This window comes from Bombus vancouverensis, chromosome 1, assembly GCF_051014615.1.
Source record: "Bombus vancouverensis nearcticus chromosome 1, iyBomVanc1_principal, whole genome shotgun sequence".
Lineage (NCBI taxonomy): Eukaryota > Metazoa > Arthropoda > Insecta > Hymenoptera > Apidae > Bombus > Bombus vancouverensis.
Genome location: NC_134911.1, coordinates 24,112,993 through 24,132,742, shown reverse-complemented (window position 1 = coordinate 24,132,742; position 19,750 = coordinate 24,112,993). Strand labels below are relative to the sequence as shown.

The following is a 19,750-nucleotide window of genomic DNA, read 5'->3' as shown; positions in this document are numbered from 1 at the left end:
TCAAGTTACATAGATACTCAATTTGAATCGTAAGTTTACATCGTGCGCATGAAGTCTAGTTTGCATGATTATCGGTTGATGAAAAGAGGGTGGAATATGAGAATATAAGGCACGGGTGATATAAGACGGCAATCGAGCGCTACAAGCGGCAGAAGTGTTTCATATTGTTGATAAATTTCATTTACTTTCTTTCGTTCGTCCAAATAATTTGACAGGAGAAATATAATCGCTGTTCTGCGTTTCGTTAATGTATCTGACAATAACAATTGTTCTACAAAATGTTAAGTAAAATAGTTAATATGACATACTATCGATTCATAGTCTGATTGGTTAAGCCAGTGTTCAATGCAAGTATGGCCGCCCTGCCATCACCCACGCAGGTATATTATAATTTTTATAATTTTATCAGGCTATAATATTCAATATACTAGATCTATTATTAATTAGATTTTTTGAAAGATTCATCTTTCTTCCGTGTAAAGGGATACCACCTTTTGCCATACACATTATAAATACAACCATACTTGTGTCGTCAGTTACTTAAACTTCTTTGACAGTACATACAAATAATCTTTCGATAAATCTACATTAAATACATTATCTCCTCTATGTACTTCTTGATAAACTTCTTGATAAAATAGTTATAACTTACATATCATAAAACTTAATAATTTGAAGCTTTTATTCATATATTTGTTAATGTTAATACATTATACATTTGCGGCAATTATATTTGCGGCAATTTATGTGAGTTATTTATGCATAATACTATTAACAGTTTGTCATATGATACAATTTATGATATAATAGGAGTGAATATATACATATATATATATATATATATATATACATTTAACAAATTTGTTTTTATACAGGTGGCTGGAAGCCATACTGCTATATATGAAGCTTATTATAACCAGGTATAGTTTTATGTATTTTCATATAGTAATATCTTATATGTTTATGTATCTAGATGGTTTAAAATTAAATATTTGATTAATATGTTATATGACGTATGACATATGAAGGTGGATCCAAATGGATATGGACGAATTGGTGCGATGGAAGCTGCAAGATTTCTTAAGAAATCCCAGCTGAGTGATGTTGTACTAAGTAAGATATGGGATATGGCAGATCCACAATCACGTGGATCATTAGACAAATCTGGTCTTTTTGTTGCTCTCAAACTTTGTGCATTAGCCCAAGCAGGAAGAGACCTTAGTATGTCAAATTTAAATATAGAATTGCCACCTCCAAAAATGGTAAACTGTTACATTATTTAATACACGAAATAAATTATTTTACTTATCGCCATTATATATTTTTAGGGTGATATTCCTGTAATATCTCAAAAAAATATAGTAAATACTGTACCAGTAATAACATCTGTCAGTAACGGAGATTGGTCTATTAAACCTTCAGAAAGAGCCAAATATGATCAACTTTTTGACAGCTTGCAACCTTCAAATGGATATATACCTGGGAATAAAGTAAAGGATGTTCTTATGGATAGTAAACTTCCTTTAGATACACTTGGAAAGATTTGGGATCTTGCAGATATGGATAAAGATGGTATGCTGGATAGACATGAATTTGTTGTTGTAAGTAGCTTACTCTATAATATACAATATACAAATATATAATATATAATATACAAATTAATGTTTTATTTCTATAATATAATTTGATGTATTATTTATTTAATACAGGCTGTGCATTTAGTGTATAAAGCTTTAGAGAAATATGCTATACCAAGTGTACTTCCACCAGAATTAATGCCACCGGCAAAAAGGAAAGATTCTACAACACCAGTACCAAAATCTCCTGCGCCAATTGCTGTAATTACAACAGTTCCACCATCTATTCCACCTCTACCTAATGTACCTCCAGTGAAGAGCATGGTTGGTTTGGATACAGTAAAGGTAATATTTCGATTGTTAAATAAAAATAAAAATTAAATATTCTAATCCTAATATAAAAATATATAATATAGACGAATGTACAGTGGGTAGTTTCATCTGAGGATCAAATAGTAGCAGACAAACTATTTTTGCAAGCTGATCTAGATATGGATGGGTATGTCTCAGGTATTGAAATCAAAGATGTCTTCCTTCAAAGTGGACTTCCACAGACTGTCTTAGCTCATATATGGTACATATATATTTTAATTATACTGTTTACTAGTTAATAGAAAATAAGGAAAAAATGAAAGAAATTTCTTATTTATTTTTCAGGAGTCTTTGCGACACATGTCAAAGTGGAAAGTTAAATAAAGAACAATTTGCTCTAGCTATGTGGCTTATTAAACAAAAACTGAGGGGTGTTGAACCACCCACAGCTTTGAGCCCTGATATGATACCACCATCCATGCGGAAACCAACAGAATCTGTTGTGGTAAATATCTCATTGTATCAAAATAACTCTTTCCTTCTTTCTTAGTTATTTATACCTTTTTTGCAACATCGTATGTTGTTTTATTTCAAAGAAATAATGCATGATACAGTCAATGTATCGTAAAACGTTTACGAGTTTGAAATGCTCTCCAAAACACAATCATGAACACAACAATTATTAACATTCCACCAATCATAATAACACTGTAATTTGTTTGTAGTTCCATTTCTCCAGTTACATTCAATTTTATTACACCAACGATTTCATTTCTTTGCCAGCAACTATAAACAGAGTCATTATGAATTGTATTTCAAGTATTATTGTTTAATTCGATTTAATAACTAAATAACTATTTACCTATATATATTTGCATCTTGAAATTTTAATGATTTGAAGATTATATGCATTTGCGAATTAAAATAAATTCTTCCTTCAGATTGGTCTTTTATAATAGACGGATTTAAGATTTTGTCATCTATTTTCCAATTAATTGGTACATCTGTATTTAAATTTCTGGAAAAGTAAAAAAAGTTTGAACGTATTTCTTTAATTTTCAATGTTATTTTACCCTGGACACACAAGAACTGCTTTTTTATCATGTTTTTGATAAATTGTTGTGCGTATAACTGGCGGTGATGGAGCAGGCATTCCTTGAACCATAGAATATATACCAGCACTATTATTTGCACTTTCAAGTACATTTCCCTTCTTATCTCGTACTTCGAATATTATATTTTCTGGACACTTTATCTACAAGGAAGTTATGTAAATTTAATTGTATATTGAATATTAAGCACTACACGAAATATTCTTATTTGCATAATATTTAATAATACCTTACAATAGCGCACCATAATTTCTGTTTTTCTATCTTTAATATTCGAAATGTCCAAAGCTTTTGGCAAATATTTACTTTTACAAGGTATTTTGTTTCTAAATAAACGTAAAACCATTTTGATTTTATCATTCATACTTTTATCTATAATTTGATCCTGAATTGTGGTTGTAGTTTCTATTGTTCCATTTTGTTCATTCTCTGCAGCTAAATGTTACACATTTTGAAATTTTAAGATAGATAATGCATAGCACAAAAAAAAAAAGTATACTTTGCCGTTTATAATTTGCAAGTAGTTTTTCTTCTATTATACTTTTCTTGTTGATATCTGCACGTGAAGAAACAGTACAATATCCATACCGAACTTTTTTGCCAACTACATTACAGTTAGAACATAAGGACCATTTAGTCCATGTTGTATAGATATTTAAATTATATTCTGATACAATATTTTGTGGTATTGCATGAGGCATATTGGGTGCTGTTGTAGGATATACAGTTTTTACTCCTTCAAGATCAGTGTCAATGGATATATAGTAATATATTGATAATGTATCCCCAAATTTACACCAATATTGACCAGCTTGTTCAGACTGTAAAGACTGCTGTATTATTATGGCAAAAAATATTTATTTACTAAATTGTACCTTAATGTTATGTATTATTAATGATCTGTCTTCTGGGGAAATGAACACATTATCTGATTCTATAAGCCTACTTGTATCATTGCTAACAGTATTATTGAAATACCATTCTACATCATCACTAACATATATTTCTATTGGAGAGATACATATTTGACATTTTAATCTGAAATTGGTGTATTAGTAATATTATTTTTATAAAATAAGTAATAAGAGTATTCCTTTCATCGTACGTGACAAGTGTTCCTTCTAAGGCTTGAAACGCTATTGGATACATCATCTTCTCTGATCCAATTTCGTTATATGTCTTTTTTAAACATTCATAATATTCCTGCCATAACTCTTTGTGTATCTTTCTAAGTGTTTCATTTGCTCTTGGATATTCATATTCATTAATATCAAGAAGAAGTTCACTCTCTTAATGGAAAATAAAAAGCTACTATATTTTTGCTGAAAAATGGCAAAAATTATTACCTTTTTGTTTATTCAATTTTTCGTTTATTTTCTTACGAAGTTCATTATATTTTTTCCATAAATTTATTCCTATTATAAAATTAGTAACTATATTTAATAAGAAATAAAGATATAGCAACAATTTTAACCGCATCTTATAGTTTTACGAAACTTGACATACGTTTTTCAATTTTTTATCCATTGGAAATTTATTTCTTTACATTGAAATCAACAAACATGTCAAAATGTAGTAAATGTAATTTAAATGCATTGGAAATATGTTCATTATGTAAAAAGGGAAACAATTTGGATATGGCAAGTTGTATAACAATTGTGCCTGTCTTAATACATAATAAAACACCAATAGTTACCTTGAAAAGAGAAAAGGCGAGAAATGTTATGTTTGCAAAACAGTTACAAATAGAAGCGAGAAAAGCAAAATTAATATCTTTGTATGATACAAATGATCCGGAAAAAATCAAACCTAAAACTCGTCGTGAATACATAGAAGAATTCATAATTAACACAATAAATGACAGCACCTTTATTTCTATAAACTGATTTAATATGAGGTATATAATCCATTGAAAAATTGCAATGCTTTCTCCAATGGATAGCGGTAGCAAGAAGGAATTAATTTTTTATACCCTGTACTGACAAAAAAATGTGTTGAATTGAATTGTATAAAAATTGTTAAATTATTTGGTAGTTTTCTGTAAATGATATGAAATTTTACTTATTATAAAGAATTATATCCCAATAAAAAATATATTAGAACTGTTTAAAGTTATTTAAAATATTTAGATAGTTGAAGTATAGAATGTATTAATTTTGTTACATGGAATATGATTATCCAAAGGGAAATATATTTTCAAATTAAATATGATATTTAAGTTCTAACTTGACATATGTTTTTATATATTATTATACGCACACACAAAATATTTGTACTGTCACTATATAATTAAATCATCATTTCATATAACTTATTTCCCTTTTCTATTTTCAATAAAATGTATTTTCATTTTTAGGAAAACAATAATGTCTCTGGTTATTCAAACCCAGAATTGGACATGATAAGTAAAGACATAGCGGAACTTGTAAAAGAGAGGCAAAGTATGGAACAAGATATAGCACAAAAGGAAGCTGATATTAAGATAAAGAATGGTGAAATTAAAAGTTTACAGAGCGAACTGGATACACTTGCTGCTACATTAAAACAATTAGAAAATCAGAAAGGTGAAGCACAAAAGCGATTGAATGATTTAAAAGCTCAGGTAAATAACATTTTAATTTGATATATTTGGATGATTTGCTTGTTGAATGTACAGCTTTGCTTACATATGAAATTAGAAACATGGATTTGTGAATTGTATATAATGCTTTTATTAAGATATGTAAATAATTAAGTGTACTACAATTTCTACAATTTAGAAATTATTATTTGATACAAATTAAGTTTTAATAATATAATTTAACACTGCATATTATATTATTACACTATCATATGTTTCACAAATTATTTTTTTGCGTACAAAATAGTTATCAATGAAGGAAAGAGGTATAAAGTGTAAGAGTCTTTTCCTGTATTTAATATTATCTTTTTTAACATTTTCGCATATTTCATAGTATAAATTATACGATACTTAAAATCATTTTTATACATATATATTGTCTGATTTATTTATTTATGATCTTTCTCTGATTACTTTTTTTTCAATGAATATAATTTATACTTTATATAATAGAATATTTATCAATTCATTTTATTGTTTCATTTTACAATGTGTTTAGATCCTTCATTATGATTTAGTTTTATTATGTTTTATTATGTTTGGCTTATAGAAGACAGAAGTAGATAAAGATTTGAGTGAGGTCGAGCAGAAGATACGTGAAGAACAGAAAAAGGTACATCAAAAATTTCTACTTTTAATGAAGGGCAGGTACGGTTGCGAAATACAGATTCTATTTCTCACTACTATGAGATACTGGCTACAATTCTTTAGTACTTCATCAAGTATAATACTATAAAATGATAAAAATCGGGATAGCTTTTTACAAGAATAATGATAAACCTACAAAAATTTAAAAATAAAAACATTTATGATTTCATTTTGCGTATTAATTATATTCAGAAAATAATTATATGGGACTTTATTTATATCTATATAAGCATATGTATAAGATATAAATATATAAACTAATGATTTAATATATATACACCACACATTATTTTAGAAAAAGCTTTATTTGTTTCCGTTACATCTGCATAGTTAATGCTAGTGCTTTGCTGCTGCATTGCATGATAAACTGGTTGTAGCATAGATTGCCATCAAAAGAATTATATTTGCTTACAACTTTGTGTTTGAGACTCCAGTCTAGTAAAAATTATGAAATCATGTTTTAACTTTATAAAAGCATTTCATATAAATCTATATGCTAAATTTAATTTTTTTCAAGATTGATAAAAATACAAGTATTTTTAATCTGGATTTGAGTCTTAAATTTTTATAATTGTATATAATATTTTTCTGTATTTAAAAATATATGTTGATAATTGCAAATGATTAAGTGTAGATATAACACCATACGTTATTAACAATATAATTAATTAATTATTGTATATATTATTGAGTGACGTAATTAATATATTATTGAGTGACTATAAACTTTATTAAATTACATATTTAGTCTTTGTATATAGTCTATAAGTTACATATATATGTATATGTGTATCTACAAATATACTTAACATATTACAGAAATATACTTTTATACTTATGTCATAATAGATGAATTATTATATATAATACTTTATTACCATTAATAATAGGTTGATAAATTGCGTCAACAAGCAGAAGAGCAAGAATCGGTGTTGCGTGCTCAAGAAGAAGAACTGAATTTTAAACGACAAGAATTGGAAGGCTTGAGACAAGAAGAACAGCAGTTAGAACAGCAACAAAATAAAAGCAGGGACCAATTAAATGAACTCACTAAAAATTTGCAGGATACACAGTTGCAAATTTGTCAAGCAAAAGCAAAAATCACTCATTTACAAGAACAACAACGGCAAATGAGTGATGCAATTGCACTTTATGACTCTGCACTTGCAACTGGGGATGCCACACTTGTACCTGATACTAGTCTGCAATTTAATCCCGAAATTGAAAACTTAGAGTAAGTATTTAATATGTACATTCCTTAATTGTCTTTATAATAATATTACTTTATTATTTCTGCGTAAAAATCTATAGATACGAGAAAACAAGCGAAGAAGATAAGATTCAAAATAAGAAAAACGTTCAATTTTCTAATACAAATGGAGCAACAATGGATGGGTTTGAACAAGATCCTTTTGCAGAACCATTTAATAATGCATCAACACCGGATCCATTTGGAAGTGCATTTTCATCTCCAAATACTACTGTAAGATCTTTCAATTGAAATAATTACTTATATTATTATATAATGCCTAACGTAGCAATATATTTACAATTACAGGGAGGAGGAGGAGGAGGAGGAGCAGGGGGATTCACATCTGACCCATTTAGTGTATTTGATGATAGCAATGCTGTTGTGAAACAAGATCCATTTGATCCATTTGGAGATGGAAAAAGAAATGATACTAAAGCTACCACTACAACATCAGTAAGTCATTATAGGAATAATAAATTCTTTCAAGAATACAGCTGTTATTTGGTTTATTTATTAGTTCTTTTTCTCCTAGGCGACAAAAGATCCATTTGGAGATGATCCATTCGCAAATCTTCATGCACCACCTCGACCAGAAAGTCCTAGTCCTGCTCTCCCTCCTAAAAAAGCAAAACAACCTCCACCACGACCAGCACCTCCTCGACCGTCTCAAGGACCTACCGGTCCTCTACGAGCAGCACCGGCACCGCCTACACCTTCTCCTACACCTGATCCCTTTGCAAATGCTTTCTCTGCTCAACAAGGCATAATAGATAACAACAACAGTAATAATTTTAATACGTCTACTGGATTTGCAGATTTTGCTAATTTTGATTCTAAGGTATGTACTTTCACGTTTTTAAGTGTCATATAATATCGTTGAAAATTATGCTCCTATTTTATCAGTTGGTAGAACAATTATTTTCTTGGCACTCTGAATCGTATTAACCAATCTCCTTTCGTTCTGTTTAAGTGTTCCAATATATCTTCCTGGGCATATCCCTTCCTTCCTCATTTTTATCAATGTCCAGTACGTTGTATGCTGTTACTTTACGTTTTAAGTACAGTTATTTTTAACGAAGGTGTAATATATTGATAATGACTTAAACATTACTTAAAGTACAATACTATTTTACATAAATAGTAGCTATTTTACATAAATATGATTCTTAACTCACATTTCTAAACTACGAGTTACCTAATATTACTATATAATACGTCATTTTAATATATTACAATATTATTTTGTAAAATATATTTATATTAAAAAAAAGATTAATTATATTTTTTGTTTTATATTTAGGTAGAAGCTGCACAATTTTCAGTTTATTCATTGATCCGACTCCTGGAGCATGCTGTCTACAAATTAATTAATTTGTTCTCTTTGTTCCAGTATTCTATTTTCTTTTTATAATATTGCATGGAAATTTTTACATTATTTAAATAAAATGTTCGAGTTAATTCGACCAATTTAACGTCATAGAATCTTTAAACACATGTTTATTTATTCGTGAATGGTTTAAAAAGCCTTCGCTTATCATTTTTATCTATCATTTGTTGTTTCTTTTATATTTCGCTGAAAGTTGATTATCAGTTGACTACTAATTGATTAATTTAGTAACATACTACAGATTACTGCGTGTTAGAGTTTTTTATTTGTAACAGAATCAAAACGAACGAACTCGAATATTTTGACTCGCTTGCAATTGAGTATATTCTAGTATTCAACAACAGCCACGTATGGTCCAGCAGCCTGACGATAACCAGCGGTTCTTGCGCTATTCTTTCTAACTTTTCAGTAAACGAAAATTGACCACTGAAAAAAACCTGCTTCAGCCGGAACCAACACTGACTCGAACGGCACCACCCAGACCAACCAGCAGAACACATACAGTATCAACGGTAACTCCAAAGCTGCCGGATTTCACGGAAGATCCCTTCAGAGACTATCGATACGAAGATCCCTTTAACATACCAGATCCTTTCGCCGATGATGCAGAAGATCATAACGCGAATAAGAGTGAAACAACGGCTGGCAACGTGGATCCATTTAGTTACGGAACAACCTCGGTACTCTCTCGTAAAAATTCGTTCACCAAAAGCTTCGATATTGATTTCTCAAATACTTTTCCTCTGACTAAAAGCAAGTTTGAGAAAGACAATGCTAAATTCGATACTGATTTCGTGAAAGCATTCTCTGACGACAACAGAAATATAAAAGCCATCGACTCTGCGTTTTCAAACTTCAAGATAAAAACGGTAGACATAGATGAAGCATTTTCCACCAAGAATGAAAAATCTGCCAGAAGGCACGGACAAGATTTAGCACACAATAGATCTAAAACTACTTTTAACGATAAAAAATCGAAAAATGACATGGGTAAAATTTGGAACGGTAACAATGCAGCACCACCTCTCTCGTTAAGCGAAGAAGAGCAATTTGTTTGGGCATCTCAACAAAGCTTAAAGACCGAGGAGGAAAGGCGTAAGCGTAAACAGCAAGAAGAGGCTGAATTAGCTTTAGCCCTTGAACTAAGTAAGCAAGAAAAATCCGGGAAATTGTAAATTTTATCGGTAAAAGCACTTTCTGTTTGATTTATTTGATTGAATTGAAACATATACATATATATATATACATATATATATACATATATTTTCGGGCACAACGACTTTACGAATCTTCATAATGAAATCAGAACTGAAAGATATATGATGTGTTAACTTATTATTAATGACTATGAGATCTGTGCTAATGAAAGGCTATGAAGGATAATCGCGTAATGCTTATTTTTAATACTACTTAGCATATCATAATCACGGTGGCACGAAAACAGAAATTGAATCAAGCATACATGCATCCAACAATTTATAGAAACATTAATTATGTAACATCAAGAAACATTTCACTGCGTATGAAGTCAGTTTTGGATGTGATCTTCTTGGTTTTCGTCCGATACAGGATACATTTAAGTATTCAACTATATAGTTACAAACAAATCTCTCGATGCATTGAATACTATTTGAACATAAAAAAAATTATATCGAACCGCGCGCTCTTTTCGATACTCTGGTTTACCACAGAGGAATCGATCGATTTTGTAAAAAAGTAAAAGGAAAGGAAAGATTAATCATTGCCTTGCAATATCGAATTCTAAGATAATGACACTTATATACTCGTAGTTGGTTGTACACTATCGCTAACGTTAAATTAGCATGTATAAAGGCAAAATATAATGGCAGATTATTGGATTGACAATAAAAAAAAAAATGTTATGTACACGTATTCAGTGAGTTCAAAGTGAGCGGATTAGTAATATAAATGGTTATCCGCATTTGAGCAGATAAAAGATTCTCAACATCGTTATACGAAGTACACTTTAATATATATAATATACATCTGTACATTTGCGAATAACAGCGGAGTGTAACATTTTTGTTTGTTTGATCTGCACTATTAATGATGTCTTATGCATGATGCTCTAACTCGGTACATGTCTTCGTCAATATTTACCCGAAGGCATTGAATAAACGACATAAAAAAATCATTCTGGCTATATAAACGTTACTAGGTAGAAATACAGAAAACATACGATATATAAAGATCATTAAAAAAATACTATCACATATTAGTATCCTTTTCGACGTGTTATTATTCTGTATAAGAAAGATCAGTTACTGATTAACATAAAAATTTTGTGTTTCGCTCTAAATACTATATACTAAAACTGTAATAAAATCCAAATGAAATTTTTAGTTTTTTTTTTTAATAGACTCTGGATTTAACGAACAGATGATGCGAATAGAAGGTGCGAATATTAAACAATGGTATTTGTTATGTTGTAGTAGTGTAAGTGAACCGTTCCAATAATGTTTGTGAGAATGCCGTCTGATTCAGCCTTCGGTCTTAGTACGTCCCAAAGAAATAAGGTGTTCAGATAAAGCGTAGCTCCGTGTTTGTCCCCGAATAATCTCGCGTAGCAAGGAATCGTTCGAATCAAACACAAAGAGCCGCGTGTATCTTTACTTTTACTATTATAATCGTATAACTTTACAACGACAATGTATTACGCATGCTGTATATATTTCTATCTGTATTATTTCATGGTAATTATTATAATAATTATGTTATTGTTATACCGCTATTACGATTATTATTATGATTACTATTATTATTATTATTATTATTATTATTATCATCATCATCATTATCATCATCATTATTACCATCATCATCATCATCATTGATAGTGTAATAACTATATCATAAAAATACCAAGCGTTGTCAATATATCATTTACCAGTGAACAAGAAAGGAAGAAGAAGAAGAAGAAGAAGTAAATGACTGTAAAATCGTATTATATTATGTGTTACTAACATAAATATGGTATTATTGTGTATCGATATCGTTGCTGTTTTGGATGCTTCGAGAGTATACATACATACATCACACGGTGGCAAATAAGTAGTAACTCGCGGGAATTGAAGACGTGTGTGCCAGAATGAATATTTATCGGAATAAACCAAATGACCTAATGCCACGCTTAATTCCACGCAATAATTTAGAGGGCCTCGTCCAAAGAGTCGAATTAATATTCAGTTGTACGAACCATATTTTACTAGTAATAACGAATGATACATCGTTTGACGAAATTTCGTTATATCTATTTCCATCGTTTAATATATAACAACGATATTTCTATAATTATTTTACAAGATGATATTCTTTTCTTGCTATTAATTGAATGATTAGATTTTCCATGTACGAATTTGTGATTTTCATTCAAAATACGAATATTATTCTAGAATGCTTTCAATTTATTATATCGTTTAAAACGATTTATTTTTTAAAAGTAATTCCTATTCCTTCTGTAAATCTCATGTGTAAATTGTGTAGCCTTTAGATTTCTACAAGATATTTATTTGATAATTACAACGCAAGAAAGTTGGAACAATAGAAGAAATAAAATTCGATGAACTTTGTATTTTTTCCGCAGATCTGTTTAACACATTCTGTTGCATATACCACAAGATGAATGTACTGGAAGAAAAAATAATACACTTCAATGAAGAGCATACATATGTATACATGAGATAAATCGAAGTATATACATATACGCAAGCACTACTGAATAGCGTATTTAAAATGCGTTTAGGAAACCTGACTGCGACATGTTTAGACTATGTATAAATAGAAAACGCTTTATTCCATTTTGTTTTTGTTAATACTTAAAGGACGATGAGCATATACAAGTGCTACTAAGTTAGAACGAACATTGTAACAATACATTTGATTTCAGTGATTCGATATCTATAGAAATTTGTATTTAAATGCGAAAAACGTCTGTAATTTTCTTTTCATTGGCAAATTTAAAAAAGGTATCTAAAAAATTATTCTATGCCTCGTTTCAATTAAATTATACTTTGTAATGATACTTAAATTATACAGAGAATTGTTAGTGAAATTGGAATGATGAACGTACTTGTCCATTAAGTTTTAACAATAAAGTTACGTTACAATGATACAAGTAAGATGAAATTATTAATATCGTTATTGATAAGAAAGGACGTTGATATCGTTGTTACCAATGTGCAGGTGTGCTAAGTGAACAGATGTGCGAAATTGTTAAAATCTCTTTCGTTCATGCTACATTTGTTTATTGCTAATTTATTCGATGCAACAGGACACCACCCATGGAAAGTTGCAAAATATAAATGTCGAATATGAGTTTATTTATCGATATCATCGTGCTCCTGTACGCTGTTTCAATATTCTCGACGATATCCTTTATCTCTAACATAGTCAAAACGATCGAAATAACATAAATTATTATATTACGTATCGTTAAAAGCGTTATTCTCTCATTCATTTTGTATATTTTATTATTTCGGTATTTGAACATTATTTCAGCAATGAATGTTCTCTCTGAATATGTTTTCCTTTCTTTTGTCATCTTCGTATCTTCTATAAAATGAAATTTAATCTTTTCTACACCTTTGTCCGTGAAAAAATATATTTCTATACTATTATCGAAATATATATCTTATAAAAATAACACGAAAAAAAATTTCAAAGAGATTTCAGTATCATCGCCTCGTCGAGAATGAGGATAACATCGTTCAGGGGGTCACACAGGCATACCTGACTAAAGAACATTAATATATGTACAATCCATATCGAAATTGTTATAGTTCACGTGCAAATAACATGAGTTTTCGAATAGTATGTGATAAAGATGTGTATGTAAATGTACTTGAACTATGTATAATTAACTAATTCAAGTTATTAATCCTTCAACTGGTGCGCGGTAACGGAAGTCGACTATATACGGTGTACTGTGCACAAAGAATGCTGGTTTTTTTTACATATATATATATATATATATAAATATATACATACATTTAGCGATTCGAGAAACATAAAAGCGACATAAAAGAAAGAAAAGGGAGTTGTAGCGATGCTTTGTTAATTTTATGTCCGCGACTCCCTCGCTTAGTAATAAATAAGAGAAAGATGTCGCGTATATCACTTTTGTTCTCTGTGTGTAATCAGCAAAAAGATACTCACGATGTTACATTGACTATATACAAATATACATAAATGTATGTATTTTCGGTAAAGAAATTTCTCCGAGAGACTGAACATCGTAGAAGATCGTCCTTCGAAAGACAGGAATTTCGATTAGAGGTTTCTTCGCGCGCGACTTTTATATTTCCGAGAACAAGGTTCTCGTTTTAGGTGTTGCCTCTGTTAGGTATCTTACCACATGGCAATTAATCTTGTCAACATTATTTTCGAATCATAAAATAACAAAATGCGGCAAGATGCAAAAAGCTTGAAAAAATGTTGCTCTATCGCTCAATCAGAAGAAGTAACAAAAAAAAAAGAAAAAAAAAGAAAAGAAAAAATGAAAATAAAGAAAGAAGTAAGAGTTACTCTCGAGGCAGCGTTTGAAAGCTCGCCGGAGAAATCTTCGCTGTCAAGGACGTGATTGAAAAGTATTCTAGAAATTAGAAACAAATATTCGTCAACTTCAAATTTCTCCACGAGACCGAAAAACAGTTAGTGGGACCTCGAAAGTGTCTATCATGGACAAACGAGATCCACATGTATACGTAATTGCGTAAGAGTTATCGAAATTTGTTTGCTATTTGTTTAACATCGAAAGAATGCTGTTGCACATGTGTACATGTAGGTGAAACGCACGCCGACAATTTTCTCAATTTTTCATGTATCGCGAAAGTAGAAGATGTTGAGACTGTATTACTAATATACTTTATTGCTACCCACGTGCATTCCAGTGTCTCTAAAATTTGAGTAAGAGCGAGATTCTATTGTATGAAACAATACTCTTCGAAAGAAAAATGATAGAACAATGTAGTATTCTTTGATACAACCAACGTAACGAAATCATAAACTCTTCTTGTTGAAATTATTCGTTGGCGAATTGCAACCTGTACGAGAGGTATTATGTTCCTTCTTCGTTGCTTATGTTCTACCTGATTTTAAATAATTTCACTGACATGTCCCATGCCGTATGAGATGATGTTAATAATATAAACATCGATCGAAAACGTTTGTTTAATAGAAATGTTCTTCTGTTTAATATTAAACTAAAATAAAAAAAAAAAAACATTTTATTATATATTCGCAATATCTATATAATTAGATATTGTAATTTAATATGTTAATACGATTCGACGATGTCATTCGAAATGTTACATTTCTTACGGTGTCGTACGTGTTAAGTATCTTTGCTCAACGTCTAAGTATCTCGTAAGATATCTATTTCTATTTCGTAAAATTTATCAAGAAAGATATGATTTATCGGTTTTTGTGCTACAAGTTGAAAAATCAATTAGAAGTCTGATCGTTCGAGACACGCTGTTGTACGCTCTAAATATTCCTGAATGCTCGCTATTTAGCTGGTAACAAAGATAATCTGTTGTTCGCCAAGCGTCTGCCAAAAGTGCATGCGAATAGTAATTTATTATTATCGCTCGTTGGAACTCGCGTTAAATAGACATCGTACAACGCTCGTCGTGATTCTCAAGTGGACGTAATTGATGATCTTTCATCGAATCATTACAAACATGAATATTTCACGAGTATCGTAGAAACTACTTCCTCGCTCAAAAATCTTAAGACAATTATTATTATATTAGGTTAAAAATTGGATAACACTATGTATACAATAAAGATATCAAAAATTGTTAGTTATATGATAAAGAAAGTAAATGTTATTGAAACATGCATGCGATTTAAAATTTATAATTTACATCGGATACCAAGGTTTTATTAAAAACGGTGAATGCCCTAAGACTTTTGAGTGGGAGTATACATATTTCGATAATTATATCAAAGAAGTTTCCTGAAACGCAAGGAAACGGCTGTTCATTCGTATTCAGTCGTATTTTCCAAACTTCTTTCACATTATCGATTCTTATTAATTTATAACACATCGTTTCTATATTTTTGCAAATATCGGAGAACTTCAATGGTATCTTTTTAATCGATTATAAACATGTATTTGCAACTGGACAAAAGAATACTCAAGCCAATTAACTTTTACGAATTCGATATACACGCTTATATCCTTCGTCTCATTTTTCTTGATAAAAAAATACCAAGTTTATAATCAAGTTTTGTTATGTGACCACTCCGTGGTCATGTGATTAACAAATATATTGTACCGATGTTACGAGTTCTTATAGGCAAATACCTATATAGCAAATCGTTGTTTAATATAATATAACCCCTTGTACATAATAAGTTTAAATATACAAACATCTGGTTCACTATGTGTACATTAACCTACGTATACTTACTTCTCTCCATTTTTTATTTTCGATATTCTTCGAAGAGGAAATGAATTTTAAACTTATTTTTTTTGTTAATTTTTACTACTTTCAACATTCTGCTTTTAAGGAACCGTACAATTATATCGATAGTAACATTGGAATTTATTTTGATTAAGTTACTTTTTACGATTTGTTAAAACTACACCCTCATTAAGAAAAAATATTTAATCTCATTGTTAATTTCTTGAATTTACATTTCGTAAACTGTTTATACTTTCCTATCAGTATAAAATCCAGTATAAAAAAAACTAGAATTTAATAAATCGGATTAATAGGTTTATTTAAATTTGATCGAAATATCGAAGCTATTTTCACTAAGATAATAATGTAAATATATTCAATTGTCACACAAAGAAGAAGTTACGGTCCTGAAACGTGGATTTATTTACCGCAAGATGTCATCATTGCGAAAATGCATTCTTATCTAGTCATACCGGTTTTAAATTTAAATAAAAATAGCGTTATTATCGTAGATATGCATTATAACCAGTACCCATTGAATATTACGAGCTTTTCTAGCAAATAAAAGAAAAAGTTAAAATAAAATTTCGTCATATATATGAAATATGTATGACATATCAATACATAAAATATTAATTAATAATACACACACATAAATACATAAAGATGAATGAATATTATATTCTTAACGTTATTAGAAAATGATTATAGAGTACAAGGGTACGATATATATTTGAAGATACAGAAACAAAGCTAACTAAATAAATGCAATATTTTTATGATAGGAATATATAATAAATTTGAAATCATTGGAAGACATTGATTAGAATCGTTAAAAATATTACTAAAATTATAACATATTTTTCTAATATTTATTGATTTCATCCGGATATATATTGATACAAATCGTTATTTTTTTTCGACGAATGCCTTAAATAGCCGCCTCTTTTAAATGCGTTATACCTTTTCTATTGTGTGATCGTCGCATCGTCACGTATTTCGAAACGAAACTGCACTATACAAAAGTGATCATGATTGAGAGAGATTAATCGAGTACTTAGTTTGTTTAATAATATCTTGTTAATAAATGAATCATTAATACGTAATCAGAGTGTATAGTTTTGTAAAATAAATAGCCTGTTAGAAGAAGGACTCGGAATTTCTACAGCAGCTGATGTGTAAAGATGGCCAAGCTCAATACAAACAAATAGTGATCAGTTATGTGCTGATTTCACAACTGACTGTGCACTAAGGGGTGAGTAAATTTGATTCACGCGAATAATGTAGATAAATAGTTTTATTCTGCAGTAACTGCGATATTTTCTAAGAATATTTCGAATTTTCAAAAATATTGAATAGCAAATGACATTTTTCCTGACCTGCTCAATAAAACTTCTCATTTACGTCAAATTTACGACAGCGTTGTCTTCATATGTAAATTTTTGCTAACTGATCCTTGTATTCGAACTGATGTGTCGTTCACAGTTTTATCAAGTTTTTTTTTTATTGTTGATAAAATGTAAAAAGTAAAGTATTTTTTAGTTTCGCTTTTTTAAGATAAAAATTGAAATTCAATCTCTTAAATTATTAATGCAACTTTTCTAAAAATGTTAACAGTATTTTTATATTTATAGACAAACGACAAGGATATTTACTTTTATCATACGTTGAAAGATGGCTTATGATCCACGTAATATAAAATATCCATCTGATATGCACAACCATCAACATAATCAGCCTAATATCACTGGATATACATACTCTGGGCATCCGGTAACTCATGTTCAACAAACGGATGAAAATAGAAATGAGAATAATTGTGGAAATAAGGAGACATGCCCTCAGATATCTCATCAATCTTCGGGTACACAGACTATTCAAAAAGTAGATGCAGCAACTATGACCGATCCATTACAAATAGATTTTAGACTTACTTCAGAGTACTTAGCACGATGTTCTAGTACATTAGGTTTACCATATGTAACTAAGTATGAAGAAAATAGCAACAATTCAACGCATAATTGCCAAGAAATTCGACCAAAAATTGAATTTGAAGTTGAGCCACAACATATCAATGGTAAACACATGAAAAAAGATATAACAGAAATTGAGAATGTTCTTTTTTGTAAATGATAAATTTTATTGTTTCAGGTATGTTAATATATCGTTGTCCAGAATGTTCATTCAGATTTGAAGACAGAGAGGCGTTACACGAACATCTGGAAGATCACAGGCAACGACCTCACATTTGTGATATTTGTGGCGCAAGTTTAAAACGCAAGGAACATCTAGATCGTCACAAACAAGGACACAATAAAGATAGGCCTTATCAGTGTAATATGTGCTGCAAAGCATTTAAACGCAATGAACATCTTGCACGTCACATGATTATACACTCAGGTAGCAAAAATCAAGTTTGTACAGAATGTGGCAAAGCTTTTTATAGAAAGGATCACTTAAAAAAACATTTGCAAAGTCATAATAGTAGCAGAAGCAAAAATCTAAACAGTTCGCAGAATAATCAGAATAGCCATAATAACGGCGAAGAAGGATTAAGTAGTTTTGCAATGATGATGAGGCAGACTGGGCCACCTCCATTTTCTATTTTGAGAACTTAATACATTTTTATCTTAATCTTAAAACAAAGTTGTTTTGTAATTTAGGCAATTTAAATTTGAGAGATTGATACAGCGAGCTTTATCAGAGACACTTTCATGACATAACGGAATAGTTGTTGATGGTTTCGAATTTTGCAGTTTCAAACCAATTACAATCGGATTGAATAACTACAATTGTTCAATTACAGCTATAGTAGACTCTAGGTTACAATGTTGCGGGATTATCCAAAATTCCAAAGGCTCCGGTGTTCTTTCATCTCCAACATATATATATATATATATATATATATATATATATATATATATATATATATATATATATATATATATATATATATGTATTAGTCTGGAAATGCTACTTATAACGTAGCTGAAAAACAAACAGGCTCTAAATTAATTCTGCAAATTTTATATTTCTCTTTTTAATATGCCTCTAATATGCACAATATTCTTAAAGTAAGAACGTACCTGTTAAGGGCAGTTTTTTGAAATGTAATATATATATTTAGATACTTTAAATAATTTTATTTAGGAAAGATATTTATATAAATTATTCAAGCTTTTATATAAATTACAACTGGGTATAAGCCCTAGTATCGTTGAATTTTTTTCTTTAAATCTTACATTTGATATGATGTTCGAAATGTATGGAAAGAACAAGAATAATGCTAGCTTAGCAATAAAATGTTTAGTTTCAAATTTAATAAAAAAATGTTAGTATATTAATTAGATGTATCTTACTGTGTATTCTAAATTAAAGCAGCCTTTGTAAGACCAGCTTTTAAATACTTTCA

The 19,750-nt window shown here is 29.7% G+C and overlaps 3 protein-coding genes across 6 annotated transcripts; 2 read left to right on the top strand and 1 right to left on the bottom strand.

Moving 5' to 3' along the window:
• The first annotated feature begins 74 nt into the window (after nucleotides 1-74).
• On the top strand, nucleotides 75-16,329 carry Eps-15 (Epidermal growth factor receptor pathway substrate 15). Of its 4 annotated transcripts, none has more exons than XM_076623438.1 (14): nucleotides 75-380; nucleotides 876-920; nucleotides 1,029-1,262; nucleotides 1,329-1,601; nucleotides 1,710-1,922; nucleotides 2,006-2,151; nucleotides 2,235-2,394; nucleotides 5,358-5,603; nucleotides 6,172-6,234; nucleotides 7,160-7,503; nucleotides 7,581-7,752; nucleotides 7,828-7,974; nucleotides 8,054-8,359; nucleotides 9,355-16,329. In XM_076623438.1, exons 1-14 carry the CDS (start codon nucleotides 354-356, stop codon nucleotides 10,081-10,083), a joined length of 3,105 nt encoding a protein of 1,034 aa, XP_076479553.1. In that variant the 5' UTR covers nucleotides 75-353; the 3' UTR covers nucleotides 10,084-16,329. The 4 variants fall into 4 exon arrangements, with proteins under 4 accessions (XP_076479553.1, XP_033195134.1, XP_033195136.1 ...); XM_033339243.2 differs by having other exon boundaries at nucleotides 76-380; nucleotides 1,994-2,151; XM_033339245.2 differs by having other exon boundaries at nucleotides 76-380; nucleotides 1,994-2,151; nucleotides 9,318-9,446.
• Nucleotides 1,710-4,528, bottom strand: LOC117159428 (uncharacterized). The gene is made up of 8 exons (XM_033339263.2): nucleotides 4,508-4,528; nucleotides 4,107-4,288; nucleotides 3,877-4,039; nucleotides 3,501-3,822; nucleotides 3,231-3,436; nucleotides 2,963-3,144; nucleotides 2,752-2,907; nucleotides 1,710-2,675 (listed from the first exon to the last, which is right to left on the bottom strand). Exons 1-8 carry the CDS (start codon nucleotides 4,526-4,528, stop codon nucleotides 2,504-2,506), a joined length of 1,404 nt encoding a protein of 467 aa, XP_033195154.2. The 3' UTR covers nucleotides 1,710-2,503.
• Nucleotides 16,330-17,064: 735 nt separating the features above from the next.
• LOC117159429 (uncharacterized) lies at nucleotides 17,065-19,250 on the top strand. The gene is made up of 3 exons (XM_076623522.1): nucleotides 17,065-17,593; nucleotides 17,973-18,415; nucleotides 18,490-19,250. Exons 2-3 carry the CDS (start codon nucleotides 18,013-18,015, stop codon nucleotides 18,954-18,956), a joined length of 870 nt encoding a protein of 289 aa, XP_076479637.1. The 5' UTR covers nucleotides 17,065-17,593; nucleotides 17,973-18,012; the 3' UTR covers nucleotides 18,957-19,250.
• The last annotated feature ends 500 nt before the right edge of the window (nucleotides 19,251-19,750 follow it).